Source organism: Herpailurus yagouaroundi, unplaced genomic scaffold, assembly GCF_014898765.1.
Source record: "Herpailurus yagouaroundi ecotype Mexico unplaced genomic scaffold, PumYag 67569, whole genome shotgun sequence".
NCBI classification, from domain to species: Eukaryota; Metazoa; Chordata; class Mammalia; order Carnivora; family Felidae; genus Herpailurus; species Herpailurus yagouaroundi.
The window spans coordinates 3305471-3323250 of NW_024420375.1; the positions used below are offsets into that span (position 1 = coordinate 3305471).

The 17780-nt window shown below is 42.1% G+C and overlaps 1 protein-coding gene across 10 annotated transcripts in view; it reads left to right on the top strand.

Moving 5' to 3' along the window:
• Window positions 1-17780, top strand: part of TAF1 (TATA-box binding protein associated factor 1) — a 90927-nt gene that overhangs the window by 19629 nt on the left and 53518 nt on the right. For 9 of the 10 annotated variants that reach the window (XR_005787996.1, XR_005787997.1, XM_040467731.1 and 6 more), the window contains exons 19-28: window positions 3321-3470; window positions 3639-3758; window positions 4517-4692; window positions 5295-5473; window positions 7161-7374; window positions 8070-8235; window positions 10073-10284; window positions 13536-13644; window positions 13864-13962; window positions 14262-14439. Coding sequence is in view for 8 of the 10 variants with exons in the window: in XM_040467731.1 (XP_040323665.1) it covers window positions 3321-3470; window positions 3639-3758; window positions 4517-4692; window positions 5295-5473; window positions 7161-7374; window positions 8070-8235; window positions 10073-10284; window positions 13536-13644; window positions 13864-13962; window positions 14262-14439 (1603 nt within the window). In the remaining 2 variants the exon portion in view is untranslated. The remainder of the gene's footprint in view (window positions 1-3320; window positions 3471-3638; window positions 3759-4516; window positions 4693-5294; window positions 5474-7160; window positions 7375-8069; window positions 8236-10072; window positions 10285-13535; window positions 13645-13863; window positions 13963-14261; window positions 14440-17780) is intronic. The other variant, XM_040467728.1, reaches the window with a different exon arrangement.

Consider the following 17780-nt stretch of genomic DNA (forward strand, 5'->3'; position numbering starts at 1 on the left):
TCTTTTTTTTTAAACATTTTTTTATTTTATTTTTTTTTCAACGTTTATTTATTTGTGGGACAGAGAGAGACAGAGCATGAACGGGGGAGGGGCAGAGAGAGAGGGAGACACAGAATCGGAAGCAGGCTCCAGGCTCTGAGCCATCAGCCCAGAGCCTGACGCGGGGCTCGAACCCATGGACCGCGAGATCGTGACCTGGCTGAAGTCGGACACTTAACCGACTGCGCCACCCAGGCGCCCCTCTCATTGCAGTTTTCATTTGCATTTCCCTAATGGCTAAGGATGTTGAGCTTCTTTTCATGTGCTTATTTACCATCCAGATATCTTCTTTGCTCAAGTGTCTGTTTATCTCTTTTTTTTTTAAGTTTATTTATTTTGAGAGAGAGCGCATGAGCAGAGGAGAGGCAGAGAGGGAGGAAGAGAGAATCCAAAGGAGGCTCTGCACTGCTAGTGCAGAGTCCAGTGCGGGGCTCAGACCCACAAACTGTGAGATCATGACCTGAGCCAAAAAAAAGTCAGGAGTCAGACACCTAACTGACTGAGCCATCCAGGTGCCCCTGTTCATCTCTTTAGTCCACTTAAAACATTTTTTTAATGTTTGTTTATTTTGAGAGAGGGAGAGAGAGAATCCAAAGTAGGCTCCACACTGTCAGTGCAGACAGGGCCTGACGTAGGGCTCGAACTCATGAACTGTGAGATCATGACCTGCGTCAAAACCAAGAGTCGGATGCTTAACTGACTGAGCCACCCAGGTGCCTAAGTCCGCTTTTATTTTGAATTGGTTGCTTATTTTCTTCTTACTGAGTTTTGAGAGTTCTCAAATGCATTCTAGGTCTGACTCCTTTATCGGGTATGTGATTTGCAAGATTTTCTCCCAGGCTGTGGCTTGTCTTTTAATTGTTCTAACAGTGTTTTATGAAGAGCAGAAGTCCAAATTGTCAGTTTTCTCTGTTGCTTGTGCTTTTGATATTGTATCTAAGAAATTTTTATCTAACTCAAGGTTGCAAAGATTTTCTTTTATGTTTTCTTGTAAAAGTTTTATTGTTTTAGATCTTATATTTAGATCCATTTTGAGTTCATTTTTGTATAGGATGCAAGGTATAGATTAAGGTTTTTTTTTTTCCTGCATATGAATGTCTAATTATTCCAGCACCATTTTTTTTAAGTTGAATGACTTTTTAAAATAAAAATTTAAGGGGTGCCTGGGTGGCTCTGTCAGTTAAGCATCCAACTTCAGGTCATGATCTCGTTCATGAGTTCAAGTCCCACATCAGGCTCTGTGCTGGCAGCTCAGAGCCTGGAGCCTGCTTCAAAATCAATCTCTCTCTCTCTCTCTCTCTCTCTCTCTCTCTCTCTCTTTCTCTCTCTACTCCTCTCCCATTCATTCTCTCTTTCTCTATCTCTCACACTCTCTCTCTCTCAAAAGTAAGTAAACAGTAAAAAAATAAAAGAAAAAATTAAAACAAAATTTTGATCGTGTATATGACTTTCTTGCCCACAGACTTCCTTTGGGTCTTTGTTTGTTTTAGAAGCTTTTATTTATGTTATTTACAAGGAGCTACATGATTTGGGTCTTGTATGTAATTCTAACCTCCTCTCATATCCTGCCACTGCCCATCTTGTACTCTAAGCTCCAAATATGCTAAAGTTCACTTGGTCTCCCAAATTTCTTTCTGTTGCCTTCTGGGATTTTGCAACTGCTCTTCCCTCTACCTAGAATATGATCTCGACACTCCTCTACTATCTTACCTTCATTTGCAGTTTGTATTCTTTTTTTTTTAATGTTTTTATTTCTTTTTGAGACAGAGAGAGAGCATGAGCAGGGGAGGGGCAGAGAGAGAGGGAGACACAGAATCCGAAGCAGGCTCCAGGTTCTGAGCTGTCAGCGCAGAGCTCGATGTGGGGCACAAACTCACGGACCTTGAGATCATGACCTGAGCTGAAGTCGGTCGCTTAACCGACTGAGCCACCCAGGCGCCCCTGCAGTTTGTATTCTTTTGGAAGCTTGCCCCGACTCTTGTCCTCACTCCCACCCTTTACTCATATTGGATCATCACTCTTCCCTTCTTAATGTACAGGTAGCACTTTTTACTTTTCTGTCAGTGCACTGGTGGTGCGGTATTGAATTTGGTTGGTTATCTGTCTCTTCCTCACTAGTAGGAGATCTGTGAGAAAGTAGTGCCTGGAATGTAGTAGATGTTCAAAAAATATTTGTTAAATCGGTGAATGATTGTAGTGAGGTCAGAGTGAGTGCAGAAACATAGTCGTGGTGTTCTTTTGGGGTTGGAGTGAAAAAATGAGTGGATGTCTGAGAATTTCAGAAATTAAAGATTTTGTTAAGTAGCCTTCAGGATTGAATCTTGAATAGAATTGGCCACTTTTTAGCTAATCATGTATATACTCTTAACTGGTCTGTGTGGACAAGCACATTCCTCTTGTCTTTATTTGGCAGCAGTCAGTAAATCCTATTCAGGGTCTCAGAAGAGGACAGACATTTTTGATCAAACCAGTGGCAGAGGTAGAATGGACTTTGGTTTGGTGCTGCTAGAGTTAAGGCCAGTGCTTTGTAAAGCATGCTTATCATTTAATTATAGAATATGTTGGTCATTCTAAAGAAGCCATTTGAGCAATGGGGCAATCAAATGCATCATCAGTGTAACCTCTTTGAGCATCGTGAGGGTGGCTACACTATCTTTGAGAACTCTCAGTATATCCCAAGGGATATGAGACTGAAGGGTACCCCAGGGTTCCACATATTCTTCCTTCTGCTGACTGACATCTTGATTTGTATTTAAATTCCTTTTTTAAATTTTTAAAGTTCATTTATTTATTTTGATAGAACATGAGCAGGGGAGGGGTGGAGAGAGAGGGAGAGAGAAAATCCGAAGCACACACCATGCTGTCAGCACAGAGCCCAACATGGGGCTCAAACTCCCGAACCATAAGATCATGACCTGAGCAGAAGTCAGATGCTCCATCGACTGAACCACCCAGGCGCCCCAATTTTTTTTATTTTTTAGAGAGAGAGAGAGAGCAGGCAGGGCAGAGGGGCAGGGGGTGGGGGGAGAGGGAGGGAGGGAGGGAGCGAGAGAGAGAGAGAGAGAGAATGAATCTTAAGCAGGCTCCATGCTCTGTGCAGAGCCTGACCCAGGTTCCATCCCATGACCCAGGTTTATCTCATGACCCTGGGATCATGACCTGAGCTGAAATCGAGAATCAGACACTCAGCCAACTGAGCCCCCAGGCACCCCAACCTTCTAAGTATGGCTAGACATAGAGCACATTTCCCACGGCCCTTAGAATCTTTTTTTGTACCTCAGGTTCGCACTGCTCCTTGGAACACCACAAGGGCTTTCATTGCTGCCATGAAGGGCAAGTGTCTCCTGGAGGTGACTGGGGTGGCAGATCCTACAGGGTGTGGTGAAGGATTCTCCTATGTCAAGATTCCAAACAAACCAACACAGCAGAAGGTGAGACTATTCTGAAGTCCTAGAAGCTAAAATATCAAGGGAGGAAGAAATGGAAGTTAAGGAGTGGAGGATCTGGAAAACACCTAATTGACAGGATGACTTAGATGCCTGTTATAAGGGATTCTGCTTATTACAATTCTTGCCTTTTTTGTTTTATGTCTGAGGTAGGATGATAAGGAGCCTCAGCCCGTGAAGAAGACAGTGACAGGAACAGATGCAGATCTCCGTCGCCTTTCTCTGAAAAATGCCAAGCAGCTTCTACGAAAATTTGGCGTGCCTGAGGAAGAGGTGAGTATGGAAGAGGGAAACTTTGAGTTTCCTAGGGGCTTTGTGTATAGAGGGAAAAGGTGGGAGGCAGATGTAAGGAACTATGTGGATAATTTTGTGGTGTAGGTTGTAGTATACTGGATCTTGGATACTTTTTCAGGAGTTAGCTTTCTCAAAGCTTTCTGTTTAACCCGCTTTGGGTGATTTTTAAACTTCTAATTTTTTTTTTATTATTATTTTTTTAACGTTTATTTATTTTTGAGACAGAGACAGAGCATGAATGCGGGAGGGTCAGAGAGAGAGGGAGACACAGAATCTGAAACAGGCTCCAGGCTCCGAGCTGTCAGCACAGAGCCCGACTCAGGGCTTGAACTCACGGACGTGAGATCATGACCTGGGCCGAAGTCAGACGCTCAACTGACTGAGCCACCCAGGCGCCCCTAATTTTTTTTTTTTATATTTGAGAGAGAGCACGCGAGCAGGGGAGGGGCAGAGAGACGGAGACAGAATCTGAAGCAGGCTTCAGGCTCTGAGCTGTCAGCATGGAGCCCAAGGTGGGGCTCAAACTCAAGAGCAGTGAGATCATGCTCTGAGCCAAAGTCAGACACTTAACTGACTGAGCCATTAGGGTGCCCCTGGATGATATTTATGTATGTATGTATGTATGTATGTATGTATGTATGTATGTATGTAAGTCTATTTCTCTAAGCGTGTGCCTTGGTTTATTCTTTGAAATATCTGATGATTTATGTATATGTGTGTGTCTACCTCTTTTGTAGATTAAAAAGTTGTCCCGTTGGGAAGTGATCGATGTGGTACGCACAATGTCAACAGAACAGGCCCGCTCTGGAGAGGGGCCCATGAGTAAATTTGCCCGTGGATCAAGGTTTTCTGTGGCTGAGCATCAAGAGCGTTACAAAGAGGAATGTCAGCGCATCTTTGACCTACAGAACAAGTGTGTTTGTTTTAGAAAATCCAAGCCGGATAGGGGAGGGGTGTTGGACAGTATATTATAATGAAGAGGAGGTTACCTGATCATGTGACTAGGGGGTCAGGTATCTGAGATATCGGGTGGTATTTGTTCATAATACTGCTAGGACACCTACTCCTTTCAGAGCAACTCGGCAAAGGTTTTGAATTGTCAAGAGGTGCTAGGTATGAGCTCTAGGTTCTGTGGCAACTTCTGTGGCTTATTCTGTGGCTTCTATTCTGGCAGTTATTACAGTGGTGATAGGGGATAGTGAGTGTTTTTTCTGAAGGCTTTACTTGTGAGAGGATGGTATTGCACTATTAAAAATGTTTCTCAGTTTTTCTCAAAGAATTCTGAAAGAGTTGCTGTGCTGCTTCATATTTCAAACTGACCTTATTGACAGACGTCTAGGAAAACTTTGGAACCCTTTTCTCTTAAGGCCCCCATGTCTTAGTGGATTTGGGGTATTCCTTTTTAAGGTTGATTTCCCAATTTCTTCCTCTTGCCTAAAACCGTATTTCTTCAGCCCTTTATACACTTTCATATTTTCCCTCCTCTTGGCTTCACATTGTTTTTTCTCTTTTTAGAGTTTTGTCATCGACTGAAGTATTATCAACCGACACAGACAGCAGCTCAGCTGAAGACAGTGACTTCGAAGAAATGGGAAAGAACATTGAGAACATGTTGCAGAATAAGAAAACCAGCTCTCAGCTGTCACGTGAACGGGAGGAGCAGGAGCGGAAGGAACTGCAGCGGATGCTACTGGGTGAGGGTAGTGGCTTCACAGGCAAGAAAGAGAAGGATCGAAAAAGTGTAACTAACTGCAGACTAATAACTGAGGCAAAGCTGGAGGCAGAAGAAATAGGGGATGAGTGTAGAAAGGCCTGTAGATGAGGTAGAGCGATTACTGCAAACTGGACTGTAGGTCTGTCTGTGGGGCACAGATGGAAGACATGCTGCCAGTCTACTACCTGCCTCTGGTCAGTCCACTACCTGCCTCTCGTGTGTATCAGGCCTGTCCAAGCCAGGGCTAGCAGTGCTGTACATCACGTGAGCATTCTGGGCATTCCTCCTCGAGAGGAAGAGTTTGTAATACAGAATTTGTGGGTGGATTTGGGGAGTTGCCCTTGAACCCTCTGAAATCACATGTAAAATTCTGTACAAGTGTGCCTTTTCTGAGGAGAAGATCCATGGCTTTCAGAAGATTTTCAAAGGGGTCTTAGACCCTAAAAAGAGTTAAAAGTCAACCAAAAATTGCAGAAGTTGAGGGTGGGGATGATTAAGGCCTGAACTGGTTTGGGATAAGGATATTGGGAATGAAAAGAGAAAAATCAAGGTGACCCTAAGATTTCATTCTGGGCCTGCTAGGAAGATGGTGGTCCCATTGATTAAAGTAGTAAATTTCAGAGAAAGAACCAGGTGTGAGAAGGGAAGAAGTAACGTATGGAGTTTGAGATGCCCATGACTTTTCCCAGTATAGGTGTCAAGCAGGCAATTTAAAATTTGGATGTAGATACTGTGAGAGAGGGGATAAAGACTCCAGATGAAGATTTGAATGACTGTTCTCACTCCTAGTAGTGTTTCCTTTGTTTACTCCTCTCTGTAAAAGCTTTATGTAATTTTGTGTTCATACTACTTTGTAAAGATGTGATACAGCCTTTCCATCAGTGTGGTCCTGGACCAGCAGTATCTGCATCACATGGGAGCTTGTTAGAAATGCAGAATCTTAGGCCTCACCCCAAACCCTACTGAATTTGAATCTATTTTAATGAGAATTCTCAGGCGATTCCTGTTCATTCACATTAAAGTTTGAGAAGCACACTCTAGGCCTTGAGACTCTGGACTTGTTTCTCTGGGACAGTTTTGCCCCCTTGGTGCTTGGGTGCTTTTTTAAATTTAATTATTTATTTTTAATGTTTATTTTGGAGAGAGAGAGACAGACAGTGTGAGCAGGGGAGGGGCAGAGAGAGGGAGACACAGAATCTGAAGCTGGCTCCAGGCTCTGAGCACAGAGCCGGACGTGGGGCTCGAACCCACGAACTGCAAGATCATGACCTGACCCCAAGCCGGACACTTAACCTACTGGGCCACCCAGGCGCCCCATTGAGTGCTTTTCTTTAATGTGAATATCAGCTACTTGCTACTTAGACTTTCTTTTGCTATTTAGAGGACTTCGAATACAGCTACTGTTCTTTTGTCCCCTAAAACAAACATGCAGTTCTTTGAGGTCCTTTCAGAACTTCTTGTACTTAATAAAAAATGGGAACATTGGCAGTGGTAAAATGAAGTCAGGAAAGGACAAATCAGTATACTTCGGGCTGGTGGTGACGTTGATGCTTTCTGTAGAACCATACTTTTGTGATATGTTGAGCTTTGAGGTTTTCACTCAACTCCAGGAAAAGGACTGTTTGGGTGGTAGGGGGAATGTGTGGAAATCTTTTTCTGCCTTGCAGCAGCAGGTTCAGCAGCATCAGGAAACAATCACAGAGATGATGACACAGCTTCTGTGACTAGTCTTAACTCTTCTGCCACTGGGCGTTGTCTCAAGATTTATCGCACATTTCGAGATGAAGAGGGGAAAGAGTATGTTCGCTGTGAGACAGTTCGAAAGCCAGCTGTCATTGATGCCTATGTACGCATACGGACCACAAAAGATGAGGAATTCATGTGAGTTTGACTCACCACTTTCCAGTATTATAAGGAGGATGATTAAAAAGAGGTGGGAGGGGCGCTTGGGTGGCGCAGTCGGTTAAGCGTCCGACTTCAGCCAGGTCACGATCTCACGGTCCGTGAGTTCGAGCTCCGCGTCGGGCTCTGGGCTGATGGCTCAGAGCCTGGAGCCTGTTTCCGATTCTGTGTCTCCCTCTCTCTCTGCCCCTCCCCCGTTCATGCTCTGTCTCTCTCTGTCCCAAAAATAAATAAACGTTGAAAAAAAAAAATTAAAAAAAAAAAAAAGAGGTGGGAAAGGGGGATGAGGTAGGTGCTTGAGTTTTAATGACAGGATTTTCTGTACAGTTGTCCTTGGCTGTCTGTGTTGACTGGGTGCCTTTGAGTTTGAACAGAGCCAAACCACAGGGAGAATTTCAGACTTGCTACCAAATAAAGGAATCTTCAGTTCCAGCTGGGTCCTTTGCATTGTGGTCGGTTGGCAGAACTCTCCAGGATTACTCAGGATGTCTCATTCTGAGAGAGGTGTCTCCTGGCACATGGAAGGCTGATGAGCGGGGGAGGTGGGAGTGCCAGGCAGCCCCTTTTATTTCTGTGTGGATGGATGACTTTAGTTGTGAGATGTTTAGCTGTCAGGACAGTCTTCTTGGCTTGTTTGCTTATGGTCCTGTTCTATTTCCCTCCTTGTCATTCAGTCGAAAGTTTGCCCTTTTTGATGAACAGCATCGAGAAGAGATGCGAAAGGAACGGCGGAGGATTCAAGAGCAGCTTAGGCGGCTAAAGCGGAACCAAGAAAAGGAGAAGCTTAAGGGTCCTCCTGAGAAGAAACCGAAAAAAATGAAGGAGCGTCCTGACCTAAAAGTAAGTATTTTTTTTTTTAAATTTTTTTTCAACGTTTATTTATTTTTGGGACAGAGAGAGACAGAGCATGAACGGGGGAGGGGCAGAGAGAGAGGGAGACACAGAATCGGAAACAGGCTCCAGGCTCTGAGCCATCAGCCCAGAGCCCGATGCGGGGCTCGAACTCACGGACCGTGAGATCGTGACCTGGTTGAAGTCGGACGCTTAACCGACTGCGCCACTCAGGTGCCCCTAAAAGTAAGTATTAATGTGGCATAATCATAGCTAACAAGGCAAAGGAAGAAAGCATACTTTTTCCCTTAGCTTTTGGCATCCTCCCTAACTAGGAATGAGGGCAGTATTGTGGAAAGCTAGTTTGAGTTGGTGTGGCTGTCAGGCAGGTGTTACCGGTACTAGTGTGACTGGTACCAACAACTTAATCTGATGCCATTGGGTATTAATTTTATACTTCATCAGTTGGAAATATTTCCTAGGAGTTGAGATAGGTTTGGTTGAGATAGATTTTTTTACGTGTACATCTGTGTGTGTGTGTGTGTGTGCGTGCACACACACACACCTTTTTAAAATTGTACATAAAGAAGTAACAGAAAAACCTACAGTACAGGTTGCTTTCCATAACTTTGGTAGGATTTCAGATATTACTCTACAACGTAACTAATGTATACAATAAAAGGGAACTACGATATAGTGGAAAGAGCCATGGACTTGGAAACAGAAGATCTGGCTTTGGGTTCTGGTTCTGCCATTTAGTTGCTTTGTGACCTTAACCTTACCATACGTGTTTTTCTCTTCCATAAAATACGATACCTGTCTCATAGTGTTGTTGGAGTAAGTGATACAATGCATGAGAAGCACTTTATAAACTGAAATTCTCAGTAAATGTAAATTTCTGGTAACATGGACTGAGGTCTTTAAATATTTTCAGCTTCCTTTCTTTTTTAAAAAATTTTGTAATGTTTATTTATATGTGAGAGAGAGAGCACACACAAGCAGGGGAGGGGCAGAGAGAGAGGGAGACAACAGAATCCGAAGCAGGCTCCAGGCTCTGAACTGTCAGCACAGAGCCCGATGTGGGGCTTGAACCCACAAACTGTGAAATCATGACCTGAGCTGAAGTCAGGTGCTTAACTGACTGACCCACCCAGGCGCCCCTCAAGTTCTTTTCTTATATATGGTATTCAATAAATATGACAGAGTATTGACCCTATTTTACAGATGAAATTGAGGTCAGTTGCAAAGCTGAGATAGAGACTTGGTATTATCCTTTTCCTTGGGACTGGAAATATACCTTGGGCTTCCAAGAGACTTTCTCCAGCGTATTTAACATTTTCATACTTTACAACTTAAATTGAAGGTAGAAATCCTCTCCCTTTTCTTCCTCACTTGATTTTTTTAAAATGTCTAGTCTCTGGGGGTGCCTGGGTGGCTTAGTCGGTTAGGCGTCCAGCTTTGGCTCAGGTCATGATCTTGTGGTTCGTGAGTTTGAGCCCCTCGTTGGGCGCTCTGCTGACTGCTCAGAGCCTGGAACCTGCTTCAGATTCTGTGTCTCCCTCTTTCTCTGCCCTTCCCCTGCTCACGCTGTCTCTATCTCTCAAAAATAAATAAACATTAAAAAAAATTTTTTTTAAACGCCCAGTCTCTGTATTTTATTTTTAATGTGTCATTTCCATACACGCTCTTTTTGTCTAGTGGCTTCTGGTTAAAAGGTGTAGAACAGTTCTGTTACAACAGAAGTTCTGCACCTGCCTTTGTTTCTCTCCTGCCTTCTATGTATCTTGTAAAGTGAATCTCACGTGGCCTGTTTACCTCTGACACGCTGATACTTTCCCTTTTGCAGCTGAAGTGTGGGGCTTGTGGTGCCATTGGGCACATGAGGACAAACAAATTCTGCCCCCTCTACTATCAAACAAATGCTCCACCCTCCAACCCTGTTGCCATGACCGAGGAGCAGGAGGAGGAGCTGGAAAAGACTGTCATTCATAATGATAATGAAGAACTTATCAAGGTTGAAGGGACCAAGATCGTCCTGGGGAAACAGCTGATTGAGAGGTAAGAGCACACAGAAAGCGCTGTGGAGAGATCTGTCGGAGGTTGAAGGGGGGCAGGGGTTGATATGAAGTGGAACTGAGGGCATAGGCGTTTTGATGGATTTTCCTCAGTAATTGTTTCCAGTAATGAAAATTGTGGTCTTTTGTCATAAAGCACTCCTTAGGCTCTCCTGCTTGCCTTGGAGCATGCTACCTAACTTACTGAGTCTCCACTTCCTTATTTATGAAATAAAACCACCTTTACCAGCGTAGTTGTGAAGGTAAAATGAGAGGTTATATAAGCATGTAGTACAGTGCCTGGCATAGAGTACTTCCAGGCACTCACTATATTTGTAGTCCGTAATCTCAGTGTTCTTTTTTTTAATGTTTGTTTATTTTTGAAAGAGAGACAGACTACAAGCAGGGGAGGGGCAGAGAGAGAGGGAGACGCAGAATGCGAAGTGGGCTCTGGGCTCTGAGCTGTCAGCACAGAGCCTGATGCAGGGCTTGAACCCACAAACTGCGGGATCACCACCTGAGCCAAAGTCAGATGCTTAACTGACTGAGCCACCCAGGCGCCCGCCCTAATCTCAGTGTTCTGATAATGGACCACCCAGAAAGATTAAGGAGACATAAACTATGTTATCCCTACCTGTCTCTTGCTCTCAGAGAATGTAACAGATAATCAAGTGGAGAAGTTTTTAAATTAAAAAACATTTTCTCCCTGACTTTTTAGTTAGAAACTTGCAAACCTACAGAAAAGTTGAAAGAATAATAGAGTGTATCATTCCTCTAAAGTTACAGTTAATGTTTGTCACGTTTGTTTCATTTTTATGTATCTAAAACTTTTTTTTGCTGAACTATTTGGAAATAAGTTGCAGGCATCTTGCTGTTTCACTCATAAATACCATTGTCTAAGACTAAGGACATAACATACCATTACACCTAAGAAAATTAACATTGGGTCAGTAGTATCTAATATTTGGTTCTTATTTAAATTTCTCTGGTTGTCTTAGTGTCCTTTTTGGCCTGCCCCACCTCCAGTTTAGGATCCAATCCCAGTTCAAACATTAAGTATTTTGAATACTTCTTAATCTAGAACTGTTCTCTCTGCCTATTTTGGTTTCCATGGCATTGAATTTTTTGAAGAGTCCAGGCCAGTTGTCTCCTAAGATATCCCATATTCTGGATTTGTCTGTTTTCTCATTGATTACATTTGGATTAAATGTCTTTGGCAAGATTACTACATAGGTGATAATATGTATTTACTGCACCACATCAAGAAGCTTATAATGTCAGGCTTTCTCACTATTTTGATCATTTTGTTTAAGTGGTGGTCCCCAGAACTCTGTTATAATAAAGGTATGTTTTTCTCTTTGTAATTAGCACGTGGGTGAATATCCTGTTCCCTAACAATCTTTCTCTCTGTAGTGTAGCATCCGTTGATGATCACTGCCTAACTCAGTTATTACATTGAGGGTTGCAAAACCATGGTTTTTCTAATTACAGCATTCTTTCTACATTAACTGGCATTCTATAAAGAAGAGCTCTTTTTTCCTTTTTGTTTGAGTATTACTATGGATTCTGAAATTCTTCCTTTTGTAAACTTAGTGTAATATAATTTATTAACACTATGTTATTTATTTATTTTTTAATATATGAAATTTATTGTCAAATTGGTTTCTATATAACACCCGGTGCTCATCCCAAAAGATGCCCTCTTTAATACCCATCACCTACCCTCCTCTCCCTCCCACACCCCATCAACCCTCAGTTTGTTCTCAGTTTTTAAGAGTCTCTTATGCTTTGTCTCTCTCCCACTCTAATCTCTTTTTTTTTTCCTTCCCCTCCCCCATGGGTTTCTGTTAAGTTTCTCAGGATCCACATAAGAGTGAAACCACATGGTATCTGTCTTTCTCTGTATGGCTTATTTCACTTAGCATCACACTCTCCAGTTCCATCCACGTTGCTACAAAGAATGAAACCATATTTCATTCTTTCTCATTGCCACATAGTACTCCATTGTATTAACACTATTTTAATTGTGATCCCCATATTGTCTCAAATTTGACCTCTTAAAGCCAGATCCTGTGTCCTTGTGAGAACTTATTTGCTTTCCAACACAAAATGTTCTAGGCTGTCCTTGAAATTTCCTTGTTCAAGACCTAGAATTAGCCATTTCTTCAAAGAGCCCTGGTTCCTTTTATTGGGGAATGGTATTTAGAACCAAGATTTAGGTGTTAAGTATGCTCATTGCCACTGAGATGTCCTTGCTTCTAGGCTTTTAGTGGATGGAACTAGGAAATAAATATATATTGCAAATCACATATCAAAACCTTCATATCAAAACCTCCAATTCAAATTATATCTGCAGAGTCTTCCTCTCCTTCCCCCATTCATATTTGTATCCTTTCTCTGGTTCCTGGCATCAAGATGTTGAATCATTTGCTCTGTCTGTACATCTGTTATGTACAAAATAGTCTGAGAATTACGATACCAGTACCACTAACAACAAAACTTTAAAGTAGATTCAAGGTGTTTGCTCTAGTTTGTTGTCCTTAGGCTATATGCCACTGAAGTTGTGCAGTCAGGGTATTACATTTAAAATATATTTGAATGATTTTTTGTGTGTCATTTTTATAATCAATTTGATACATAGTTATATTCATTTGTTCTTTTTCTTATTGAGGTAAAATTGGTATATAACGTAAATTTCAGATGTACAATATTATAAATCACTCCTATTAAGTTCGGGACTCTTTTCCATTCTTGGTTTAATTTATCAGTATCAGTAATAGTATGTTTTGAAGCACATTAGAAAAGGAAAATGTAGCCTCTTGATTCTATACAACGGAAAGGAAGAAGGTGGATGGTCTTTTAATGATTAAGGGAAACTAAAACTCATTTTTATTTCAAACCAAATTTTAATTTCTTCCTTGTTTCCATTGTAAGTAAGTTCAGCTTCCTAGCCCTTGAACCCTAAAGTAGAATGTTGGAGCTGGAAGGATTCTTGAAATTCCTTCATCCCAGTTCCCTTATCTTCCAAATAGGAAACTGAGTTGAAGTTGTGGCTTGCCTAGTTCTTTATTATTTGGAGATCATATGAGGCCTTGCCTGATCTGAGCCTTAGAATGTGGATATCTGGCCTTTGGTTTGGCTTTTTCCTCCCCAGGCTCATGCTCAGGTACTTTGGACTTCTTCATTGTAGTCGTTTTTTTTTTTCTGGGGACTAGAGATACGGACTTAATGCTATGAAAGTGTTATTGATTACAGTGCAGATGAGGTTCGCAGAAAATCTCTGGTTCTCAAGTTCCCCAAACAGCAACTTCCTCCCAAGAAGAAACGGCGAGTTGGAACCACTGTTCACTGTGACTACTTAAATGTGAGTCTCGGCATTGCTGCCTTCTGACCAGATGGGATTCTCATTGATTCCTCCAGCCCTCTAACCCATGGCTCTGGCACAGCCTTAGATTCTCCCTTTGGCCTTGCCCTGAAAATTATGTATACTGTTCATTACAAGATTTGTAGGCTGTAACCAGAAAGTACTATTTTTTTGTTTTTCTTACCTAATGGAGTACTCTGATTTCTCGTTTCTCCTTAGAGACCTCATAAGTCCATCCACCGACGCCGGACAGACCCAATGGTGACATTGTCATCCATCTTGGAGTCTATCATCAATGACATGAGAGATCTTCCAAATGTGAGTTCATTGCATTCATGTCTAGTAGGAATGGTAAGGCTCTTTGTTGTGTCTCTGTGATTTCAGATAGAGGGCAGTAGAGTACAGGCCAGGAACTCCTCTAATTCTTTCAGATGTAGTTTTTTGGTTTTTTGGGTTTATTTAATAGTTTAGTAGAGGAAACAGACACCTATCTGCTTCATCTAGAAAGATTCCTTTAAGAGTTGATGGCGAGGTAGACAGGTAAAATGTGAGTCTTCAGGAATTGGCTCTGGCAAGTGCTCTTTGCTCACGGATAATGCTATTTCTTGTTGGCACAGACCTACCCTTTTCACACTCCAGTCAATGCAAAGGTTGTAAAGGACTACTACAAAATCATCACTCGACCAATGGATTTACAGACACTGCGTGAAAATGTACGTAAACGCCTCTACCCATCTCGGGAAGAGTTCAGAGAACATTTGGAGCTAATTGTGAAAAACAGTGCAACCTACAATGGTAAGAATCACCTGTTCCTTGACTGCAAAGGTCACCTTTCAGTGACCTAGTCACCTTACTAGTCCTAAATTCAGACTAGCTTGGACTGACTGAAATGATCTACAGTGTATTATGCATTTTGGGGTCAAGAAAATTAGTGCACATTTTTGTCATTTATTATTGCTTCTTTTTAGTCCCACTTTTGAATATATCCTCTGGAGAATTTGGAGTCTATCTTTTGAAATGAAACAATTGCATGGAGATTAGTGGCAGGAAGAAGTGGGCCTAATTAAGTGGAAAGGAGAGACAGTGTGGATGGAATCTGCAATGTGTGTCCCTGTGACCGTGTTTGTTGTGAGTCTTTGATTTGATCTACAGATTTGTTAATAGGGGCTATTATCTGTTCCCTTTGCTCAAAAGCTGGAAAGGGAGGGAGAAAGAAATCTGCTCTCTGAGTCTTAAAAGAGGGAAAACAGTACAGCTTCTGCATATAGGGGAGATAAAGGTTTCTGGTCTCCAGTTGGATCCTTGAGCACAGATTCATGTATATAAGCGTGGGGATTAAGAGTACAGCCAGAGAATGAGTCATGGCTCTGCCACTTACTAATTAAGTTACTTTAGACAAGTTCTTAGACAAGTTACCCTAGACAGCCTCTCACAGCCTCCTCAGTATTGTCATCTGTAAACATGGGACAATAGAAGTACCTAGATTCTGTGACCTTTCACAAGCAGGCCTGACCCGTTTATCTAGTCTCCTGTCCAATGCCTGGCTCCCACACCTACTAGAGATTCCTGCCACATTTCACTAAATATCCTGTTGCCATTTCTTCATGCCTCTTGCACAGTCTGTGCCATGTCTGGAATGCCCTTTCTTCCCTTTTGGTGATAAATTTCCATTCATATTTTCCAGACCAATTCATATCATCTCTTCATGGAGACTTATGCAGACTGCCCAAAATACCATTTTTTGATCCTCTGTGCTCCCCAGCACAATTAAATCAACTTTTATGACTCTTACTATGTTGTATACAGTTATTTATATATCCAAATCTCCCACCACTTTGTGACCTCCTGGAGAGACTATGTCTTATTCATCTTTATATTCTCTGGCAGAGCACTGGACACGCACAAGGGAAGAATACATTGGTTAGGCCCAACTGTCATTCAAATTATAAGGATAAATACTTAAAGACAGTCAAATTGGGGGTGTCTCAGTCGGTTCAATGTTCGACTCTCGATTTCTGCTTGGGTCATGATCCTAGGGTCGTGGGATCGAGGCCTGTGTTGGGCTCTGCATTGATCATGGAGCCTGCTTAAGATTCTCTCTCTCCCTCTCTGTCCCTCTCCCTCACTCTATCTCTCTCTAAAAAAAAAGAAAAAAGAAAAATCAAATTGAAATAGGAATGGAACAGTGTAAGAGTCGAGTTTGAAAATACAGAGCTGAAGTACCTGTGGGTCATTTAGGTGGAGATGTTAGTAAAAAAATTAGAAGTAAAGATTTTTTCATAGCCTTACATTCCCCCCCCAGCTCAATTCTCTTTCTTCCTCAAACCTGTTGCTGATAATCATAGTAGTAGCAGTATTACCAGTGGCTCCAAGTGTTTAACTTGCATTGTTTTATTTCACCTTAAGAAATCTCTGAAATGGGTACTATTATAATCCTTATTTTTATGGATAAACAGATAAGATAAGCCTGTACCGTTTAAATAACTTCACTAAGGTGGTCACACTGCTAAAAAGTGGCAGAGATGTGAATCCAGGTATATATAACTCCAGAGCCTATGCTCTTTTTTTTTTTAAGGTTATTTATTTATTTTTGAGAGAGAGAGAGAGAGAGAGAGGAAGGGGCAGAGTGCGAGAGAGAGAAAGAATCCTAAGTAGGCTCTGCGCTGTCAGCACAGAGCCCAGTGTGGGGCTCAATCTCATGAACAGTGAGACCGTGACCTGAGCTGAAACCAAGAGTCGGATGCTTAACCAACTGAGCCACCTAGGCGCCCCAGAGCCTATGCTTTTAACCACTATGTTTCATATACTCTTCTCTATTTATTCACTTCCTGTTCATACCTTACAACCCTGAAGTTGCCTTCCACAGAAGTACCAGTAACCTCCGAATTGCTGGATCAAGTGGCCACATTCCAGAAATGCCTGTTTACTTAAACAACTTTATAGAGACATAATTCACGTACTGTACAATCTATGCATTTACTTATTTATTTATTTTTAAATATTTACTTATTTTTGAGAGAACATGCGTGTGAGTGGGGAGAGGGGCAGAGAGGGAGGGGGACAGAGGATCTGAAGTAGTCTCTGAGCCGAACAGCCGAGAGCCCGATGCAGGGCTCGAACTCATAAACCGTGAGATTATGACCTGAGCCAAAGTCAGATGCTCAATCAACTGAGCTACTCAGGAGCTCCCAATTCACACATTTAAAGGGATCAGTTTTAATATGTATTACCCACGTGGTAGCATGTATCAGTACTTCATCCCTTTTTATCATCACCTAATGTTCCATTGTATAGATATACCCCATTTTAAAAATTTGTTCATCAGTTTGTAGACATATGCATTATTTACACTTTCTGATTAGTACAAAAAATGCTGCTGTGAACATTTGTGTACAAGCTTTTGTGTACACATTTGTTTTCATTTCTCCTAGATATATATCTAGGAGTTGAATTGCTGGTAACACATGGAAGCTCTATGTTTAACTTTTTGATGGGGCACCTGGGTGGCTCAGTTGGTTGAGCATCTGACTCTTGATTTCTGCTCAGGTCATGATCCCAGGGATGTGGGATCGAGCCCCATGTTGGGCTTCATGCTGAGTGTGGAGGCTGCTTGAGATTCTCTCTCTCTTTCTTCTTCTCCCTCTCCGTCTCCCTCTCCCTCCCTTTCTGCCCTTCTCCCCCGCCCCACTTGTGGGCTCTTTCTCTTAAAAAAAAAAAAAGTTTAAAAAAAACTTGGAGCACCTGGGTGGCTCAGTCAAAGTGTCCAATGCTTGATTCCGGCTCAGGTCATGATCTCATGGTTCATGAGATCGAGCCCCACACTAGGCTCCATGCTGACAGCACGTGCTGACAGCCCTCTCTCTCTCTCACTCTCCTGCTCACATGTTCTCTCTCTCTCAAAATAAATAAGCTTTAAAAAAAAAAAAATTTCTGAGAAACAATCAAATAGTTTTCCAGAGCAACTGGAGCATTTTATAACCCCGTCAGCAGTGTGTAAGGGTTATGATTTCTCCACATCCTTGTCACCACTTGTTATTGTTCATCTTTTTTATTCTAGCCATCTTGGTGAATGTGAAGTGGTATTGTGGTTTTGATCCATATCTCCATAATGACTAATGACATTGAACATCTTGGGG